At 39.4% G+C, this 22590-nt stretch overlaps 1 protein-coding gene across 1 annotated transcript in view; it reads right to left on the bottom strand.

Annotated features, from left to right (window-relative positions):
• The window catches only part of LOC121386130, a 47149-nt gene that overhangs the window by 5337 nt on the left and 19222 nt on the right, over nucleotides 1–22590 (bottom strand). The window contains exons 3-4 of the mRNA XM_041516930.1: nucleotides 14273–14604; nucleotides 10127–10429 (exon numbers count right to left, since the gene is read on the bottom strand). Of these exons, the coding sequence (XP_041372864.1) occupies nucleotides 10127–10429; nucleotides 14273–14375 (406 nt within the window). The 5' untranslated portion in view covers nucleotides 14376–14604. The remainder of the gene's footprint in view (nucleotides 1–10126; nucleotides 10430–14272; nucleotides 14605–22590) is intronic.

Raw genomic sequence — 22590 nt, 5'->3', positions numbered from 1 at the left:
GAACCGTGGCTATGGTGAGTTACGGGTATTTTAGTTTCAGTAAAATGTTTATCATACACTCCTACAAGTCGCTTGAAGTGTTATGGTCAGCCTGATAATGAGATATTTGTAGATACACAGAGAGAGAGAGAGAGAGAGAGAGGGAGAGGAGAGAGAGAGAGAGAGAGAGAGAGAGAGAGAGAGAGAGAGAGAGAGAGAGAGAGAGAGAGAGAGAGAGAAAGCGAGAGAGATTGATCATCATCATGTCAATAAAATTACATCAGTAGATATATTCATTTCAGGCAATGGACTAGATTGCTTATGACCATATATTAATTAGTGAACTATCGCATATAACAGGACATTGAAAGTATTGACTTGTATATCCTTGTTTTAATATATGATAGGTGTGTGTGTGGGGGGGGGGGGGGGAGGAGAGAGAGGGAGAGAGAGAGAGAGAGAGAGAGAGAGAGAGAGAGAGAGAGAGAGAGAGAGAGAGAGAGATAGAGAGAGATCGTTCCGATAGTTTAATAAAATGTTCGCAGACATTTATATGGAGAAACTATTCTGACTTTACTGGTGCCGGATAGCCTAATCTAAGAAAACAAAACAAAAACAGAAATTATGCCATTGTTGAAGAAAATTATTTAAATTCTATATCACATTAAATATAGTCTGACACTTTCGTGTAATACAATTAAAAGATAAACATTGAACTGGCATGTCAGTGCAGACTGACTCTGCTGTATATGATACATTAATTGTCATCCCCTTACCAAATCAAATCCCATAGACAACAAATGTAACATATTTGGGTAAAATGCTTACCTGCAGTGTATCAATCGACATAAACGCCACGGATATAAATACAACCACCCCTCACCCTTAAGGTGATCAGAACAAATTGGGGGTCAGGCTACTTACTCATTTCTGAGATAATGGGTGGCGTCTATGACTACCCTAGTTCCGCACAAAATTCGAGTACTTTTTTACAGGTACCCCATACATGTTTCAAGCACAAGACTACTTGGCACAGTGGTACTAGATGAACTTAAATTGCATACATTTTTTTTTTTTTTTGCTCACATTTATCACTAATCACAGGACTTGTGATGTTTACTTATCTATCAAAAGTTGGGTATTTGGTTTAGTACTACTTAAACCCCATTGTCCTTGATCGTGCACGTGTCATTCGCGTGTTAACTGTTACATCACTTTTAGTCAACGAATAAAGCCACTTGTATAAATGAATCTTACAGCATATTGAAAAACAACACAAATAAACTCATCATTCAAATTTACTTACAATCCTGTTACAAATATGTTAACTGTAAAATTGCTGTGAAAAATACCATGGACATTATTTTTCTGCGGCAATTTGTTTGTTGTGGTAATTTTCTTAATTGCAGAGGCTGTATATGCATGTGTAATGAAATTTACTTTTCGGGTCCCAATCTGGGGACCACGGGTTCGGTTGTAGACTTTTGCTGGTACTAAGAGTCTATTAATAATTATCTAGAAGGCTGAAATTACTATAAACCAGACCGACTTGGCTAGCACAGAAAACCCAAACTAACAAACAAACAGATTACACATTTATTCGAGGGAGTACAAACAAATAACAAATATGTATGGTAGTCCTCCAAGATCCATATATGAATTGACTACCACTAAATAAATAAATTTACACTCCCATATCCATACAAATAAATATTTATATTTAGGGACGTGTATGACTGTGTCGTGGATAATCCCGACGAAGAGAATATTCGCGGAATTAAATTTACATCTGCAGGACAGCACACACCAAATAATTAGGTTCTACACCTTACACCATTACCCATCCATGCCGGTGTACACGAATTCCGTTAAATCATATATATTGGACAGCCCCCTTCAAAGCTATTTTTAACCAAAACACCCTATTAAAGCAGTCGTTAATCCATATAATTAGGACTCACTTATTCGGAATGGGGTTACAAACCATCGACAATGACGAAGACCGCTTATTAAAATCAACGAGATCCTAATTTAATCAGGTTTAATTTATTCAGAAGGGTCGTCCGTTCTCTAACTCAGTCAAAACGATTAAGCGGACAGTTCGTGCACGGTAAAGTCCGATTCAATTTGAATATTTTAGACTAGATTTTCAATAAACACACTTTTTGCATCATTTGTTTTAGTACAGTAAATACAAATAACTTTTAGTTTTGTGATGACTATACAAAAAAAAACTTTATTTATTTATGAATTAAGAGTTTTGAAACACTGTTTGAGTGTACCAGAATGTAGCTAGCGTATTTCATAGAATGACGCTTGATTTGCATACACAGAAATTGAATAAATAGTGATTTTCTGACTATTCCTATTAGTAGGGTTCTTTTAAACTCAAAATCGCAAATAAAGGAATTAATTCCTACAGAAGCGATTTTTGGTGTATGCAATATATAGGGTGTCTTACCTAACATAGTAAAAGTCCACCACAGTCTTCCGATGCTAAATGCGTTTTTTGGGGGTAAAAAGTTGAAAAACTTAAACGAAACTGCAAATTTCTGGAATCCACTAATATCGTCATCCCTATTTGTCTGAGGAAGTAAAAAATTGCTATGAATGTATAAATGTATATTAAGATTAGACACATTTTGTTTTTCGAATAAAATCCAATATGGCGGCAAAATCCAAAATAGCCAGCATGCAAAGCGATATAATGTGACACCTGTGTTAACATTCGAGCAACCTCTGTGGTTCAAGGCAAATATGATTGTTAGTGCAGAACCGTCCAGCAGTGATGTCAGTAAGGTTGTTGTTCGATTAGGAGGGTTTCACACGGAAATGAGCTTCCTTGGTGCTATTGGACACATAATGAACGACTCGGGTTTCCAGCAAGTACTCACCACAGTGTATGCTGCAAAAAGGCTGCGAGTCATATGCTTACCGGAAAAGCTGTAGCTAGAGCCTTAAGAGGTCATGGACTTGTTCACATGGCTCTCCAGTCACTCATAGTATCTGAAGTGTTTCATCTAGACATTGGTAGAGATCAGGATGAAACTGATGGTCAGGAACACGAAGCACAAGGAAGTAATCTTGAGGACATTGAGCATGTCGCACAGGATAGTTCACAATCTGTAGAACATGACGATACTATTGCCCAGCCTCACAGTGAAAGTGGTAGTACCTCAACATATGGGCAAAGCAGGAATGTCTCTGATGAGGTGAGCAGTGATACAGTTTCGACAATGGCTGGGATTTCACATGAGATTGACGCTGACTTAGAATCTGCCCTGAAATTGTTTGACAGAGTATTGACAGGGGAAATAGCCATAGAACAGGCATATAAAGATGAAATAGTCACAAGAATTCAATGCAGAATGGATGCATACTGTGACAAAATATCAGCTGACAGCACGATTGTGGTTGCAATATATTGAAATGGTGGAATTATTGAGAGAATTCATAAAGGCAGAGCGAACAGGAAATTGGCAGTTACACCTGAAGACATTAAAGGCCATGTTACCATATTTCACAGCATCTGGGCATAACCTGTATGCCAAGTCAGTCTATTTGTATCTAGTGAAAATGAATGCCTTACAGAAAACACACCCAAAGCTCTATGAATATTTCATGAAAGGGTTTCATGTTGTTAGACGGGGTGATAGGTATTGGGCCATACTGTCGACAGATCTAGTGATTGAGCAGATGCTTATCCGGAGTTTGTGGGTGGGGAGAGGCGGTGTGTGTGGGGAGTGGGGGGGTGGGGGGGGGGGGGGGGGGAGAGTTTGAAGGGTGGGGGGTGGGGGGGGGGGGGGGGGGGGGGGGGGGGGGGGGGGGGGGGGGGGGGGGGGGGAGGGGGGGGGGGGGGGGGGTGGGGGGGGGGGGGGGGGGGGGGGGGGGGGGGGGGGGGGGGGGGGGGGGGGGGGGGGGGGGGGTGGGGGGGGGGGGGGGGGGGGGGGGGGGGGGGGGGGGGGGGGGGGGGGGGGGGGGGGGGGGTGGGGGGGGGGGGGGGGGGGGGGGGGGGGGGGGGGGGGGGGGGAGTGACTCGAGGTAGAGGAATGACAGATACAAAGAGCTGTGTGGGTACTCTCCCGACCTGCAACAGCATCCATTAATGAAGCAATGCAAACCTTCTCTGGTGCGATACACAGATGTGGTAACTGAGTATCTGCTTGAACGAAATCCATTCAAAATGGAGAATGATCTCAAAAGCATAACATGTGTGGTAGTGTCGTATGACAGTACTGCTGATCAGGCAAAGCAGATTGTAGGGAATATTGTGGCCAAAAAGTAAACAAGTTCTCGTTCAAGAAGGAAGATGCAGTCGTGCCTATGAATGACAAATCTGCGTTCAAAATCGACGAAGATACAGTCAAGATCGACCCACAATTGTTGTTCCAGAGATTAGTTAGTGTGGCTAACAGAATGACTGATGAACCCGATCTTTCAATTACATACAAGTTATGCACCCACCCACCTGCATTATTTGAATCATCCAGACAAATCAGAGAAGCAGACAAACCGGCACCAGTGAATGCTATGAAGTCAGATGACAATCCTAGTCCGAGGACACACGATCCTGGTGATAATTATCATCAGATGACAATCCTAGTCCGAGGACACACGATCCTGGTGATAATTATCATGTTGTTGATGGTGGCATGTTGCTGCAGTGGATTCCTTGGGAAAGTGGTCAGACATTTGAAGGAATTTGTTCTACATATGTTCAGTTTGTGCAGTCTAGGTACAACAATTGCATTGTTGTCTTTGATGGATATGACAATGGGCCAACTACTAAAGACAGCACTCATGGTCGTAGAACCGCAGGAATGGTTGGTACAGAGGTAAGGTTTACCCAATCAAGCACATTTAGAGGGAAAAAGAAAAGATTTCTAGCTAACGCCAAAAACAAACAGTTGTCCCGAAAAATGAATAGTGACAGCATAGAAACATCACACACCGTTGCAGATGCCGATTTACTCATCGTATTAACAGCTGTACACTGTTCACAGTCAAAACCACCCATATTGGTCGGAGATGACACTGACCTATTGGTCAGAGTTCGAGATTAACGGTATCCCGGTATCCCGGGGATACCAGATTTTGATCTTGGATACCAGACTTCAAGAACCCAGTATCTCATCGGGATACCATATAATGGTGTGTTGTTGTTTTTTATCCTGAGTTTTTATTTTTCGTTGAAACAATGAAAGTCGACATTTACCGGCGAAGTTAACTGAAAGTATTTTCGAGCTTGTACCATCTAATGCTACACCGTAACAATATTTCCCCCAACTCGTATCCAGTTTAATGCTACGCTGTAACAATATTTCCCTCAACTCGTACCCAGTTTAATACTACGCTGGAGCAATAGCGGCGTAGCATTAGACTGGGAACCGCTAAGTCACTATTGGTTTTGTTGGATGTTTCCTTCCTTCAAGATATATTTACAGAAAATTAAAACAGGTAGGTTTATCATTAGTAATGTGGAGAACACTAAATACTAATTTGTCAGTATTACGCAAAAATTGATGTAGCAAATATTTTTGCTGATTCGGTTTGATTGCGAATTCCACGATTGCGATAGCGGCGTAGCAATAGACTGTGAATGAGAACAGTGTCGTCCAAGTTTGTTAAGATAATTTTATGACTTTCATTTAAATGAAAATGGATAAATTTTTGACAAAGAATCCCCTTGCTAAATCAGCTACACAAAGTGACAAAACGCAAACAGTAAAAGGTTCATCAGTTATAAAACGAAATAGGAAGTTTAATCAGTCCTGGAAAAAATTCTTTCCATGGGTGAAACTCATTGACAATAAAATGTTCTGCGATATTTGTGTAGGTAGTCCAGTAGCAGATTCTGACAGTAAATTTGTGAAGGTGGGTTGTGAAAATTTCCATATAAAATCACTCCAAACTCATAACAAAAGTGAGGGACACCGTAAATGTTCTGATGTTAGAAAGGCAAGGTCTGCTGTACCAGGTGCTAGTCCCGCAGAAAAAGCACTAAGAGCTTTAACTGAAAAGGATTTTAATAAGATGCGTACGTTGTTCAGTATCACACATTCTTTAGCCAAAAATGGAAAGCCATTTTCTGATTATGAGTGGACTGTTGATCTTCATGAAAAGATACACAATATTGATTTAGGTGAAACTTATCGAAATGATCGGGCTTGTCGCAACTTCATTACTTTCATCGTTGAGGCAGAACGCCTCAAACTTGTGTCAGAACTGTCAGAATCTCCATTCTACAGCATAATTACAGATGGCACCACAGATTCTTCAATATGTGAGGCAGAAATCATGTATGTTCGATACTGCTATAAAGGAAAACTGTCAACCAAATTTTTGGCACTTCGCAATGTGCCGAGGGCCAACGCTGAAAATCTTACAAAACTTATAGAAAATACTTTGAAAGGGTTTTACAGATGCAAATATTTATGCAAAGCTTGTGGGATTTGGTGCTGATGGGGCAAGTGTAAATATGGGTTCCCAATCAGGTATCGGTGAACGGTTAAGGAGACAACAGCCACTGATCATTTCACTTCACTGTATGGCTCACCGTCTGGAATTGGCATTTAAAGATGTTCTGAAAAAACATAACCCACAACTCAGTGTTGTTAATTTTCTGGAACATATTTACTTATTTTACCATGGAAGTTCACTCAACAGGAGTATGCTAAAGCGATGTGCTGACGCATTTGAAGTGACTGATATTCCAACACGTGTAGGTGGAACACGGTGGATACCACACACCCATAAAGCACTACAGAACTTGTGGAAGCTCTATCCGGCTCTACTACAACACTTTGGCGAGCTTCAAGTCAACTTCCATTCAAAGGATGGGTCGTCAAAAGCAATTGGATTTTTGCATCAACTGAAGAGACCAGCATTTATCAAGAATGCAGAAATGACCACAGATGTGCACAATTCTAAAGAATCTGTCTTTGTTCATACAAAAAACAGACATCAACATCGCTGATGTTCAAGAAGTTTTAAAGGCAACTCTTGACACTCTTCTGAAATTAAAAGAGATACCTGGGCCAAAGTTAGCTGATTTGTTAAAGGCTGGCATATTCAACGACATAGATATCAAGGCAGATGGGGATTGTACTATACAAAGTTTCACGAGTGTGATCGATAAATTACAGTCAGCCATAACATCACGATTTGCTGGTCCTGGTCATACTGATAATCTAAACTGGATCCAATTTCTTAATCTGAAATCTTGGCCAACAAGGGGATAGAGATATTGCTAACGAGGATGTTACAAAGCTGTTATATCACTTTGAGAAGTACTTGTCTGCAGCTCATCCAAATGTTGAAGATGTGATTGCTGAATCATTGATTGAATGGGGTGGACTTAAATCTAGAAGCTATGGCAAATATGGTGGAAACAACATAGCAAATAACCTTGATTGGCAGCGGATTAATCGTGAATTTGGCGATACCACAGAAAATTTCATGTTACTTGTAGATTTGCTGTTGTCAATTCCGACTGACTCAGCTGATTGTGAAAGGGGGTTTTCTTTGTTGAAGATCATCAAAACAGATTGGAGGAATTGGCTAACATATGATGCTGTCACCGACCTTGTACACATACATTTAGAGGCATCTGACATTAAACAGTATAACCCAGATGATGCTGTTCTTCTGTGGAACAAGACAGTGGTTCGAGGCGTAGACCAAATCAGCGTATTTGGAAAAAAACAAAAGACAGACAAGCTGCAACAGTTGTAACTGAATCAGACTCTTCTTGTTCATGTCTATCTGATTCAGACGAATGTGATATGGATTAAGCCAAACTCCAGGGATGAGAATCTTCTGCAAAAGTCCATGGATTTGTGTTGCTCTCAAGAATCATCTAAATGCGATAAAACTGTTAACATTTCTTTACAGTGGTGGAGGGGGCAATATTCTGATTTGTAACATTGGCCATTAACACAGAGTCAGAAACACTCATTTAAACATTTATCACTTATATTTTTTCCTCTTCTCTATTGGTGAGTTTTACTTTATAACAATTTGATGGTCACAACAGCCGACTTCTTATGCTCAGCATGAAGCTGCAAGATTTCATGCGAGTCACGATGAACTAGTATTCCGATATTGGTGTGAACCAGACTGTTTCTTAATTAGGCACAGTAATTCCAAAGTCGATAAAAACACTGAAAAGGCAAGTAGCCATTATAAAATGTTTCCAATACAGACTTTTTTATATATATTAAATTTACAATTGGCTTGCTAAACATTTGAATATCAGGTAACCATACCCAAAAGTGGGATACTAAATTATAAGGTAGGATACCAGATTTTGAAATGTTAGTATCCAACTGGGATACTGCCCCAAAGTTTTAATCTCGAACACTGCATTGGTGTTATTGTGTTATCACACTTCACGACTCGCATCCTGTATACCTACAGCCTAGACCCAAATTCAACCGTGAGGAACATGTTGTTCATACATGCTGTCATGTGGTGCATTACAACGTAAAAAGTGTATGGCTTAGGAAAAGGGACTGCTCTGAAAGCATTTGAAAAGAGTGAAGTCTTCCGTCATGCTGCATCAGTGTTTCATAACAGAGGTGACAAAAGAGAATATTGTCAGCAGTGTGGAACAAGCTCTCGTATACCTATACAAAAGCAGTCATGGGCAAACATTGGACAGCTTACATGTGAGCAAGTTTGTCGAAAAGGTAGCCAAAAGTACCATCTTTGTTGATCCAAAACAACTCCCCCAACTTCTGATGCTGCAAAATTCCACAGCTTGCGGGTTTACCTACAAATACAGGACTGGAAAAGTGATGATGCACTGAGTCCAATCGACTGGGGCTGGGAACTAGTTGGAGACAGGCTATTCCCAGTGACAACTACGAAAGGTCCAGCTCCAGAACATATATTGAAGGTTGTGCGTTGTACCTGTTCCAGTGGCTGCAAATCAAACGCGTGCAGCTGCAAAAAAGTTGATCTTGAATGTAGTTCTGCGTGTAGTCCCTGCAAAGGAGTTAGGTGTGAAAATTCAGTACATCCGGACTTTGAAACTGAATACTAGCAGTTGACATTGTACATAAATAACTGCACGTAAAATAGATTGCCAATCATCTTGGAACGTGATTCTGATAGTACCCTAATTGAGAACTAGTGACAGTTTTAACAATTCATAGGAATGTTTTCTGCTACCGCATTGACGCATCCAGATTATTGCAATGATGTAATATTCATATGTATAGTTTTGTGTTTTTATGGCGGCCATTTGGAAGTTTTGATGCCATATTGGATATTCTAAATTGACCAGCAAAAATTTACTGTTATGAACTTTTAACGTGTTGTATTTCACATTTTATACATTAATTACACCGTACAATTGTAGTGACACCGTTACTTTGTATTTACTTTGTAAAAATGTTGATAAATCTTGTAAAACGGCCATTTTGGATTTTTCCGCCATATTTGATTTTTTTCGAAAACGATAATGTGTCTAATCTTTGCGTAATATACATTTATACATTCGTAGCAATTTTTAACTTCCTCAGACAAATAGGGATGAAGTTATGGGTGGATTCCAAAAATTTGCAGTTTTGTTTAAATTTTTAAACTTTTTACCCCCCAAAAAACGTATTTAGCATCGGAAGACTGTGGTGGACTTTTACTATGTTAGTTAAGACACCCTATATACTGCATACACCAAAAATCGCTTCTGTAGGAATTAATTCCCCTATTTTCATAAAAGACTATATAGGACTGAAGGATAAATAAAATAACCGGTTACTGCCTGAAGATATCAGCTTTATCCTGCTCAGGTCTAATGGCGAATGCAGAGCCCTGCAGCATATGTCATTCAAACCTTTGCAGAATAAAACTGATATCTTACAGCAGTAACCAGTTATTATCTATATTGTGACCAGATGGACCTGTTACTTCCAAGAGTTGGGGTTTTGTTTACTAATGATGTAATCCACAAAAACAAAAAAACCCAGTTATGTGATAAATATTCATGTTTTTTCTAAATATGTAAAATATTAAACTTGTCTAGTTAATCGGTATTTGTCTTGGCAGAGACTTGACAAATAATGATTAATATACACTCGGTTGATAATTTTACATATTAAAACACACTTGTGTCGAATCCTCTATATATCACACTTCAACCTACCAGTGATGCTAAGTTTCAATGCTGAAGATCCCACAGTCGCCTCTCCATTGGTGGCTGAACACATTAACTCCTGTCCATCTTCTTCAGTGGTATAGCTTCTGGTTAAATTACTTGTAGTGGTAACCCCACTGCCAGGTACAGTCACAGTCGAGCTGTTAATTCCTGTTGATATTGTTTTGTTGTTTAGAGTCCAGGCGATGATAGCCACTGGGTAGGTTGGGTTAGTCTTACACTGTAGCTCAGTGGAGACACCTGCCTCAATCGAGGGTGGTCTGGTTGTCATGGTAACGTTGGTTAGATGAACTAAAAAAGAAGAAAAAACTTGGCATAATGTCTGTTGATAGCATATTTTCAGCCAACTTTCAAACATTGGTTGGAAGAGCTCAAACGATGTTAAAACACCAATATCAACACTTTCAACTTTAATTTTAACATTCTCTCCCTCTCTCTCTCTCTCTCTCTCTCTCTCTCTCTCTCTCTCTCTCTCTCTCTCTCTCTCTCTCTCTCTCTCTCTCTCTCTCTCTCTCTCTCTCTCTCTCTCTCTCTCTCTAAGAAGAATAAGAAGAAACTATATCTAAAGGTATGAGCGCAGTTAATATATATTGAAAACACATGAGTTACAGATCAAGACGTCAACATACATGGTGTCTTTGCCAGACCTAGACCCAGTGTTTGTGTGTTTTGGGCCTAAACTGATTTTAGCAGTGATATTACTATACAAATATCCGCGTGTACGTGATGTACAGGTTCATCACTAAATTTAAGCGATAATCATATGGTTGTGGAATTGTGTTATTTGGGACATGGCAAATCAACTTGAAAAAGGTGTACGACAAACAAACTTAAGGTCGACGACAGTCACTCTTTGGACCCTTTTTTGTTTTGGCTTCGTACACAATAAATAAAACATATCCAACAGAAAACATTTGATATGATATATTTGACAAAAGTTACTTCTTTTTTTTCATCTTTTAAAACTTAATATTAATATTTTGTCCACAATTATTAAAACAATAAAAATAAAAAGATCAAGGTTAATAGACCGGTTTTTATTTTAATGTGGCGAAGCATTGTAATAATATAGCTAATTCTGAATTTGATTGACATCATCTCCTTGCATTAACCATAAATTGGCTACATGACGTTTTCGTTTAAGAATGCCAGAAAAATTCCAATTCAAAATTGCTATTGGAGTTTTTTTGTTTGAACATTATTAATGAACCTGAATATGTTTAAAAAACAATTGTGAATATAACATTGTACCTTTTACGAAATATGGATTTCAAGTGAAATTACGATAAGACATGCTATACTGTAGATCCTAAAATTAATGCGATCATAATATTAATGCGAAAAATGTGAGTTTGTGTTATTCACATTAATACGACAAATTTATTTCTCTGTTTTTGTCTATGTGTCCGACGTTATTAAAACAAAACAATATATTTATAACAGACAACTTGAAAACAATCCATCGTAGGTGAGACAGACTAATTGTGCAATAGTCCAGCAAGATGCCAGCCATTTGTGACTATTGCAGGGTTTTTGGACACCCTGTCAATAGCCGACACGATCCATCGCGCGTGAATGTGTTTAGTATTCTAATCTTGAGTTCCATAGTTTCTTTATTTTTACTGTTCAAGTTTGATGCAACTGTCGGCATACAACTGGGTGAATTGTTCATTCATTATGACTTTGAAATCACCATTTGCAAAGAAAGAAAATATAGCATATGGTTGGATGGTATTATGTTTCTCCTCTGTTATATAATATACAAATTGTATACTGTTTATACTATTTCGTATTTTGACCATTTCTTACGAAATGTATATATTCTGTTTCAGCCAAAGGCTGACTACAGCTGTGGCAAATAAAGTGATTGATGATGATGATGATGTAATAGTATATAGACCTACATGTATCCTAATGTTTAGCCAGATTTAGCTAAATATACACATTACGTAACTGATTCATGAAAACATAAGCTTTGAGTTGATCTCATCAAAAAAACAAAGGGACTAAACAGGTTAATTGATGTGTACACAGAAATGTTAGTGAGTTGATCTCATCAAAAAAACATAGGGACTAAACAGGTTAATTGATGTGTACACAGAAATGTTAGTGAGTCGATCTCATAAAAGAAACCTTTAACTTGGAGTTAACCGAAAAGTACACAAACATGTGTTGTTAGAAAAGTAATATTTCAAAGGAGGCCACTCGCATTAATTTCATAACGCATTTTAGTCTGCTGGCCGTCACTCGCATTAATGTAGTGATGCTTTCGACTGGCATACTGAGAGAGGTATATGTTTTTGTATTGTCAGCAAAAATGTCAATTAAGCAATTGAATATAATATTTGTTTTAAAATAACTAAAAGTACAATAGGTTTTTTAGGTGCTTTGCTATTATAAAGTTATTTCAGTTTCGAACGTGAGTGGAATTCGTTTACATTTAGTTGAACTCATCCCAGTGACCCAGCTGCCATGAAAAATATATTTTTGTTGTAATTTTTAAAAATGTATATTTAACTAAATTAATTTTTCAACTTGGCTTTTTTCATGGAAAAATATCAACTGTATTTCATTTCCAAAGGAAATTGCAGCATGTCAGAACGTCAACTTGTTTGATTATCAAATAAAACGCCCAACCCCCAGTCCAAGTGCTCATGAATCGCATTATTTTATCCACAATTGATTGTAGTTACATTTGCCGATTTTATTACTTTTTCTATATTTAATAGTGAACAGAATACCCATCCAAATAAGGCCGTTTTCTTTCTGTTTCCTTCTTTAACATATGACTCAATTTGGCCTATTTGTCTAAGTTTTATAGTCTGTCCCATCCTCCTACAAAAATGTTGGGGGGTTTTGTAAATAATTTGAGTTTGGTTTGATGTAAGAAGACACGAAAAAGTGTTTTGGAAATAACAAAAGGACCCAACTACTTTTGTGTGCAATTTAGAAAACAATCGGCTCTAAAATAAATAGTTTGTAGTAAATTCCATAGTATGACAAAATTAGTTCTCTACGGGAAGGACTATCGATGGGTTTCACTACAACATGAATAGTTCTACTGGTATAATATAATAGTAAATGATTAATAAAGGACAATAGTAATATTATTTCAACATTTGGTTGACAGGCACAGTTTCATTTTTGACAGGCAAAAATTGACTGACATAGGTAATTTTGACAGGCACCACTAAAAACATTATTTCCAGGCCTGATTTCACATGACAAATTTCAAAATAGCCACCAATGTCATTAATCATGACCTTCAAAATAGATAATTAACTTAAAATAGCCATTATGGTATACAGAATTATTGTGCAAAATGTTATGCTTATACAATAAAATGCACAATTGTTAACTCACGTTCTACTCTGCTGCACTATTAACCTTCCGACTACTGCAGGTGAGATATCTCGCCCGACGTTAAGCCAGTCGACATACTGTACACTATATGACAAATTTTCCCCTATTCATATTTCCCACCATTTTGCACACAACACTCACCGGATTCGGGATATAAATTATAATTTCCTGTAAACCATACTGGACACAATGGCTGCTTTAGTTTTCGTTTTTCAATACCTTGGAATTTTTAGTTCAATAAGTGTTTTTTTGTCAAGTATTTTTACTTGACAACAATGGCAGCACATCGCGGCCATTTTCAAGGATGGATAACTGATTGTGACAGCTAATTTTATAATAAATTTGAATGTTTTACCAACAACGAAAATCACCAAATATTGGTATATGAATCGTAGGTTGTTTTTTCGTTGTTTTTTTTAATTCGGGTCACAAAACCACGTTAATCAGCTGCTGGCCACAAATGCCCGTAAGTAAACGCGACTGTAGATTGTTTGCCGAATTTTAATCAACATTAACTGATCTAAAGTGTCAAAAATGACAAAACCCGACAAAAATAATACTTACCGTTACAAATATGTACTTTATTTTCTGCATTTATAAAACATTTAAGTGAATATATGTGAGTAAACATTATAAACTTGTTCCCAATCAACGTGGTTTTTGTCAAAAATTAATCCAGTAGTCTAAAGGTTAAGAAGTAAAATCATACTGGCACACACGTTTACACAATAAAATATACTGTTTCATTTTAATAATGATAGTAGTACTTACAAAAGGTAGTCTTGTTGCATCTGGACTCGCCGAAACCTGTTATTCCATAACGACACATCCATTCCCCAGCATCTATGTCAGGAGTGAATGATTGTATAGTCATAGTGGTGTCATAGTCTGTGTAGACGAGTTAGGAGCAAACATATACCCACGTTTAGCTGGTAGACATCGATTATTATCACCATTGCACAGTGCTATCTGTTCTGCCGAGCCATTATTTGGTCGTGTCCACGTCATTCCGCTCTCTATTTTGCCTGTTAATTTGCATTCCAATTGTGTACTTTGTCCAGAATAAACACCAGTCATACACTCAATAGCTGCAGTTGCTACACCTGTAAAGAATATACATATAATATTTAGAGGACATAAAACTTAATACCACTGTTTCGTTTCAAACATTTTGTGTAAAATTATTATATTTAACAATGAAACTGGAATTCAATCTGTATATAACATGAAATTTTATTCGCTAATCAAATCCATTGGAGAAAGTATAACGAACACGCACCACGTGAAATCATTTTCTGAACCAAATGCTGTGTATATACTTTTGTGTTACAGAATGTGTGTAACGCTGACAGGAATGCGGAAGTAAGTAACGGCACCTATGCCGAATATCGAACACCATTTGTCGTGATGAGTATTCTGAATAAGTGAAATTGGTAATAATGGTTATTACAGTTGTTAATAAAATAATAAAATATAAAAACGATATTAAATTAGGAGCAGCAGTTGTATTACATGTAAACACGTATTTGTTTAATCTGCTTGAGCTATAATTAGTTTATAAGGCGGAAACACGATAGTATATAGTGACCAGGTTTTTGTTAACTCTGCCTTCATTCCGAAAAATTATTATTTAAATACCTTTCAGAGAAAAAACCCAAATTGAATTAGAATGGGCATAACTATGTTGTATTTGACCATTTGCGGATGTTCATGCTGGGTTTACAGTCACAGATATCTGTTTTATTGTTTCCGCTCCGCATCGCCGGTAAAATTCAATTTGCAAGTGTATAACCAACACCATCAGTCATATTGTGGGTTTTCCCCAACTATGTAGGCTACTCCCTGCCGTTGTTACAACTTTCTATCATAAGTCAACCATGCCAAAACCATTAAATGTGTACATATTTGACTGATAATGTTTGAGTGTTTGCAATAATAAAAAACAACAAAACGGTAACAGCATTTAATAAAGTTTTAATTTGTAAAACGTCACGTTCCATTCTTCGCCGTTTACTTCCGGGTTCTACTCAATGTTTCTTAATGCGACTTAATATGGAGATATACGTGTTTAAATCCACAAATTATTCGTTTGTAGTTTAGTGTAAATTCAACCACATCTGACAACATAATTATTTTTTAATAAATTAGTTAAATGTAAAAAAACAAAACAAAAAAACACAACAAACATAACGCAAACAAAATTATTAAAGTTATGGTAACACAAATAAATATTATATTCAATAATAAAAAATAACAATTATATAACCTATGTATACATGTAATATTTTTTTTCTAAAAATCAATAACATACTTATAATTGCAGACATAAATATTAAATGTTCAAATGATGAAAAATAATAGCAAATTTAAAATATTAAATATACTGTTTCTTGTTCGTAATTTTCTTTCTCTTTTTTACATGTAAGTAGCAATATAACAATGCTTTTTCATGCACATTTTTATGAACTTATAAATGACAGTGGTATTGTTTTGCAATATTTACAATTTCTTAATGTAAATAATTTAATTTAATTTAATCTGATAAGAATTCTGATAGTAGTAAGGGGGCCTGTTGCGCCCATGACCTACTTTCAGTGACCTTGACCTTGATGACGTCACGGCCTTCCTACTGGCCCTGACCTACTGTACAGTGCCATGACCTACATTCCGTGACCTTGACCTTGGTGTCTGGTCTTGGTGTGAGTCATAGTGGTGTGGTCTACTAGGGTGAACGCTCGCCCGTGTCCCTGACCGACTTAGGTTGGTACTGACGTCCTTGGACTGGCCCTGACCGATTTGTTTAGCATTGACCGACTTAGAGGGCAGTGACTGGTATACCTGGGCAGGTGTGCGACCTTGGTGTAAGTCATAGCCTTGACGTACTTGGTGTGGGACTCATCGCCTAGCCTTGAAAGGGATGGTGTAGGATCCCTTGCTACTAATGGGAAAGTGCAGGGGGGATTTCCTCTCTAAAACTGTCAGAAGTATGTTTCACATCCAATAGCCAATGATTCATAAATCGAGGTGCTCTAGTGGTGACGTTAAACGTACCACGTCTAAGGACTCTGCCCGACGCGAGGTAGTGTGTTTAATTTTAGCGCGCTGAATGATGAATGGTTATCACTGTTTACATCCGGGAAGCGGTGGTATCTTGGGTTGTCAGTCTCTAAATAAAATACTCTTCGGAACTAGAAGTTACATTCTTAAAGACGTGAAATAAGAAATTATTTAAATAGGTGTAAAACAGAATTTTCGTTCTATGCTATCTGGTTCCCGCTATCTGATAGCGCATTCACAAGATTATTATTAACTGACCTATCTCGTCACTTCATTCCGCGCTTCGCCGCTCGCACATATAACGGTTTAAATGACAGGTTTTGTTAACATGCTTGAAGTAGTCAGCTGCGAACGACTTCGCATCCAGCGCTGAGGGTACGTCCTTCGTATCTCATGTGGGGAAATTAAATTTTTTCTATTATTTTTAAAACAAAATAATAATTTATGGTTTGTTTTTATTTTACTTATTTACTTACTTATTTTATTTTTTTTGTTTATTTATTTATTTATTTGTTATTTTACGAGGGTTTTTTTTTTTTCAAGCAGCCTCTAATAACCCTGTGGGGACGGGACATAGCTCAGTGTTCCCTTGATGTGGGTCGGTCTGGGATATATCCAGCCAATGTTCCACAACTGCACAACGGTATGTACTATCCTGTATGTGGGATGGTGTAGGATCCCTTGCTGCTAATAAAAAAAAGAGTAGCCCATGAAGTGGCGACAGCGGGTTTCCTCAATCAATATCTGTGTGGTCCTTAACCATATGTCCGTATAACCATAAATAAAATATGTTGAGTAAATAGAACATTTCCTTCCTCGTAAAATAAAGATTAATTGAATACAAACATTTTATTTTGTTTTAGTCATAGGGAAAGAAAGACATATTTGTCTCGAAGAAAGGAATGTTTGTTAAGAAGAAAGGCATATGCGTTAAGGAGAAGAAAGTGATGTTTGTTAAGGGAAGAAAGGAATGTGTGTGTGTGTGTGTGTGTGTGTGTGTGTGTGTGTGCGTGCGTGCGTGTGTGTCTATGAAGAAAGAACGCGTGACTGCAAATCAACCCTCCAACCTAACCTGTGATCTTTTAGCTGCATTTTAAACACAAGTATTTCCCTAGATTACAAGCCTTTTCACAAGCTTTTTAATTACCAAATGGGTAAACACAGTGGTCGATCTAGGATCGATCCCCGTCGGTGGCCCATTAAGCTATAGCCAACTAGTGTATTATGTATTATATCAAAGATCGTGGTATGTTCTGTCTTGTACACACGGCTCTTGCTACTATAAAGTAGCGGTAGAAATATCCAATCACAAATCTAGTCATGGAGTAAAAAAAACAAAAAAAACGCAATGTTTATTTTTTTTGTTTTTTTTATTTCTAAAGTACAATCGCTGGTCTCTCTAAAGACAACTACACATGCAATGGACATTCATTGGGTTACATCAAGAGGCCTTAAGGGTGACATGTGAATAATATGAGTGTTCATTTCTCTTCATCTTCGTGTTCATCATCAGTATCCTCATCGTCGGTATCGTCGTCGTCTTGTTCGTCCAAATATTCGCCGATCCAGGAACGATACTGATTTAATTTACAACGAATCTGTGGTCTGAGATCTCTGTCTGGATTCACAAACTGTAGAATTTTTCTGGTGTTGGGGCCTTTGTCAAAGTAATGCATATACGTCAGAAAGCGAGAGTACGTGTCTTTAAATAACTTCCATTGCAATGTCTTCATGTTTCTTTCGATGGCATCTTGGGACATGTTTTTTTCTTCGTAGCGTTTCCTCTTGCTTTCGAAATAGTCACGATTGATGTCGAATTCACGCTCGACCATCAGACGTACGCCTTCGTTTTCCAGATCGGACGACGGCTCTTCATTTCCCTCCTCGCACGTTTTCACTTGTCGCTGCAAGTCACTGTCGTCTTTAAAGACCAGACCACACGTATCGCAAGACTGCATCCTCTTGACCTTTTTCAGATAGGGCTCTACCTCATCTTCTTCTTCTTCGTCGTCACTTTCGTAGGCAGGTATGCCTGGTAGTTTTCTCTTGAATGCGTTTCTTTGCATGACTTGCTCGTAGAGCTCCTTCTTCGACGGTGGTTGAAACTCTTCTGAGACATTCGCCGTTACGCTCGTGCTTATATACCATCCAGACGGCCCCGTCTCTAAACCATTAGGTCGAAGGCGCCAATGTTCGGGCGTGGTCGGTTTTAAGTCCACCAAGAGATGTCCGTAGGGCCTGTGGGTAGCTTCCTCAAACCGCTGCATGAAATGACGAGTATTTCCAGGATACATCTGCTGTGCCAAGATTAGGACTTGCTGCTTGTCGATGGGGTTGTTGAACAGTGCCAGGTAATGACAGTTTCTTCTCTGTGTCGGATCCTTGCTGTTATAGAGGTTCTGGTTGATGGTAATCACCGAGAGGTTTCTGTGGTGACTTCCTTCCGTGAACAGATCGGTGATGCGAGGGTCTTTTCCAGCTGTAGACATCAGGTCGTCCAACACGATGAGATTTCTGACTCCTGGATCCAAATAACGATCCTTTTCCAAATTCGCAGGTATACCTTGAACAAATTTTACTCGAGCAACCATTTTGATCGTATCATAGAGAGGTTGCCATCGTTTGTAGAGCCAGATGATGCGCTGAGGAGGCAGGTGGATTTTACCATCCCTTAGCAGTTTGTACAACAAAAATGTTTTTCCACACGACGTGGGTCCCGACGCGATCATGGTGAACGGATGTAACAATCTATGGGGCTGCTGCTGCAGCGGAGCAGGAGCTATAGGAGCCCTATGAGCAGGAGCTATAGGAGCCAGAGAAGCAGGAGCTATATGAGCTAGAGGAGCCCTAGGAGCCCTAGGAGCCGGAGCTATATGAGCCGGAGGAGCCGGAGCAGGAGCCCTAGGAGCAGGAGCTATATGAGCTCGAGGAGCCCTAGGAGCCGGAGCTATAGGAGCCAGAGGAGCATGAGCTATAGGAGCCCTAGGAGCAGGAGCTATAGGAGCCCGAGGAGCCGGAGCAGGAGCTATATTAGCCAGAGTAGCCGGAGCAGTAGCTATAGGAGCAGGAGCTATAGGAGCCAGGGGAGCTGGAGCTATAGGAGCCAGAGGAGCAGGAGCCAGGGGAGTAAGAGCCAGATGAGCAGGAGCCATAGGAGCCGGAGCAGGAGCCATAGGAGCCGGAGCAGGAGCTATAGGGGCCATAGGAGCCTGGAGTTGAGCTGAATGGAAGGTCTTCCAATGACGTAGCATATTTGATGGTTTTGAAAACGTCTTTGGACATACGGGACACGATCTTTTTTGTTCATGACATGTTCTGGAATAAACCAATTCTGATTAATGATGTTGACTATTGAAGTGTTCGACGTGAACTGACGATGTTGAAACTGCCATGCCCCCTTTTATAGTCTTCTCAAAAATGCTTGTGCCGTTTTTGCCCAGTCTGCTCTCGTCGTGTCTGTTCCACGCCACTCTCTTCACGTTTCCGTTTCAGATCGGCCTTAGCTTGCTCCACCACCTGTTGCGTTGGGGAGACCATGACGACTTTGGGTGCCGGGGGCTTGTTCTGTTCCTCTTTTTCTTTTTTCCATGTAGGGTCATACAGTTCTAGACATCGATCTACACTGTACATCATCTGACCTTTCCCACCACGTTGCACTGGAAAATGAGGTTGAAGTTTACCTTCTGCTTGCAACTTGTAGAAACGGGTCCACTTATCCACGTCGGGTACATATAACTTTTACTGGTCTGACATGTTGCTTCTCTGAAGGTTCTACCTCAAATGACGATGTTACCCATTACCCTTTTATTTATACTCTCTATAATTTCACGCATGCACACAAAGATTAAATTTTGTGTGGTACGTATGACCCATCCCCCATCCCAAAGCATACCTCGTGCACGGCTCAGGGCCACTCCCGGGACCACACTCAGGGCCTCACACAGGGTCACATTCAGGGCCACTGTCAGGGTCACAGGTCCACACACACACACACACAGGGGCAACCCTTAAATTAATAACAAACAAAACGTGTTATTCACGAGTTTATTTTACAAAACGAAAAGTATCACACTCATGCAATACGTGTTTAATGTCTGAACACGTTATTCACATAGGGACATCTCGGGGACAGTCTGTAATGTTCCATCACTGGATCGTCCATTCTCTGCCATCGGTAGGCGCGTAGTCCACAGCAGTAACAGACGGCATCATAGTCTCCCGTATAGAAGAAACCGGCCTTGGCGAGCTCCCTCGGTTTCTGGCGTAACTGTAAGGGCCACCACCCAAATGTCTGCATTCGTGTATAGAATCCACTCATTTCGGGTCGATGACAGAACAAGTAATGTATCGAATAGCAGTCTTCCTCAACCCAGGCAGCGTCTGTGTTGTAGACATCATCATCGTAGGGAGCAGCATCCGTTTTATATTCTCGAGCAGCATCCGTCTGATCCATGGGTTCTTCGTCCACGATTTCGACGGGTTCACCGATATCCATGGGGTCTTCATCCACAATTTCACCGGGTTCATGTGCAGCGTCCGTTTGATCTGTCTGATCTTCTTGTTTGGTAGTCACTCTTTTGATCGTGTGTCTTTCTGAACATTTACAGATCAAGACGTCGTCCTCGTCGCTGCTGCTGCTGCTACTAACACTGCTCGAATATCCCGATGCCATCGTCTTCGTTCCAGATAGAGTGTAACAAGATACAAAAATTTCAAAATCATCAGCAAACACGTCTGCTCTCTTCGAGTTCTCAAGCACGAATGAGCCCTTGGGAGAGAAAACAGCCTTATATACAAGTCAGTTTAGTTGGAATCATTCTATTGATGGTACCCGTTGGGGGTGCAGAAGGAGCACTGAAGAAATCCCATCTGGTTTTGATGGTCGTCTTGCATGGCGCAGGGCACACTCGAGTTCAGCTCTGGTACAAAATCACACATGACTGTGAAACAGCCTTTCAATTTCTCCCATTTCTCCAATAGAGAAAGGAATATTCCCTTCTTCGAAGGTTTCATGGATTTAGTTTCATCACACCACCACCACTGACGCAGGTCCACCCCAGTAAAGTTCTTGTCGACGCTGACTTGGACGTTGGCACCAAGGTGTCTGAAAATGTTTTCGTCTTTCCCCTGGTTTAATGCTGAAATTGTTTCGTCAATTTGGCTTTTACATCCACACAGTTCGATCCACTGCTTAAGACTAAGGACAATACCTCGCTTGGTGGGGAAAGTTTTCCCATTGTCACTGTCAAATTTCCTTATGTGAATAGCAGTGTCCCCTTTCCATAACTTGGCCACCACGTAGACGTTAGTTCCAAGTTCTAGACGGCATCTCACTTCATCACTTGTGGAACAGGCCATCTCTGGATTGCACGTAGATCTGATCGTTTTCGGCGAACGAATGACAATGAAACCGTATCTAGCCTTTTTATACTCTTTCGTGCCAGTCTAAGTAGGTCAGGGCCGGGTCAGTAGGACGTTGCACACTGCACAAGGCCGTGACGTCATCAAGGTCAAGGTCACGGAAAGTAGGTCAGGACCAGTAGGACGAGGTCACGGCACAAGGACGTGACGTCATCAAGGTCAAGGTCACGGAAAGTAGGTAATGGGGCGCAAGAGGCCCCCTTACTACTTCTGATTTCACTGAACCCGTTTGAACATAAATGTATTTGACATACCGGTATCTAAATATTCTACTTTTCAGTACTTATATCAAGAAAAGTCCACTGTAAATTATCTTAATCATAGTTCATACACTTGTTACCAAAACAATGCATGATTTTCTATGATTTCCACTGATAATGAAAATAACAGCAATTGGAAACTGCTTTAGACATTATACTCTTTCTTTTCTCTCCAAAGACTGTAAGAGTAATACATTTTAAATTAAAGAAACAAAATATTGGTATTTTACAAATGTGGATTTCTAAAACCAGATGCAACAAGAAATAATTATGACTCACTTAACATTAATTTCAAGAGATGCATTACATGCAGTATTCACACATGGCTTGTTTCATGTTCAATATATGATC

This window comes from Gigantopelta aegis, chromosome 12 (genome assembly GCF_016097555.1).
Source record: "Gigantopelta aegis isolate Gae_Host chromosome 12, Gae_host_genome, whole genome shotgun sequence".
NCBI lineage: Eukaryota > Metazoa > Mollusca > Gastropoda > Neomphalida > Peltospiridae > Gigantopelta > Gigantopelta aegis.
The sequence above is the reverse complement of the archived record's forward strand: the minus strand, read 5'-3'. Positions and strand labels throughout refer to the sequence as shown.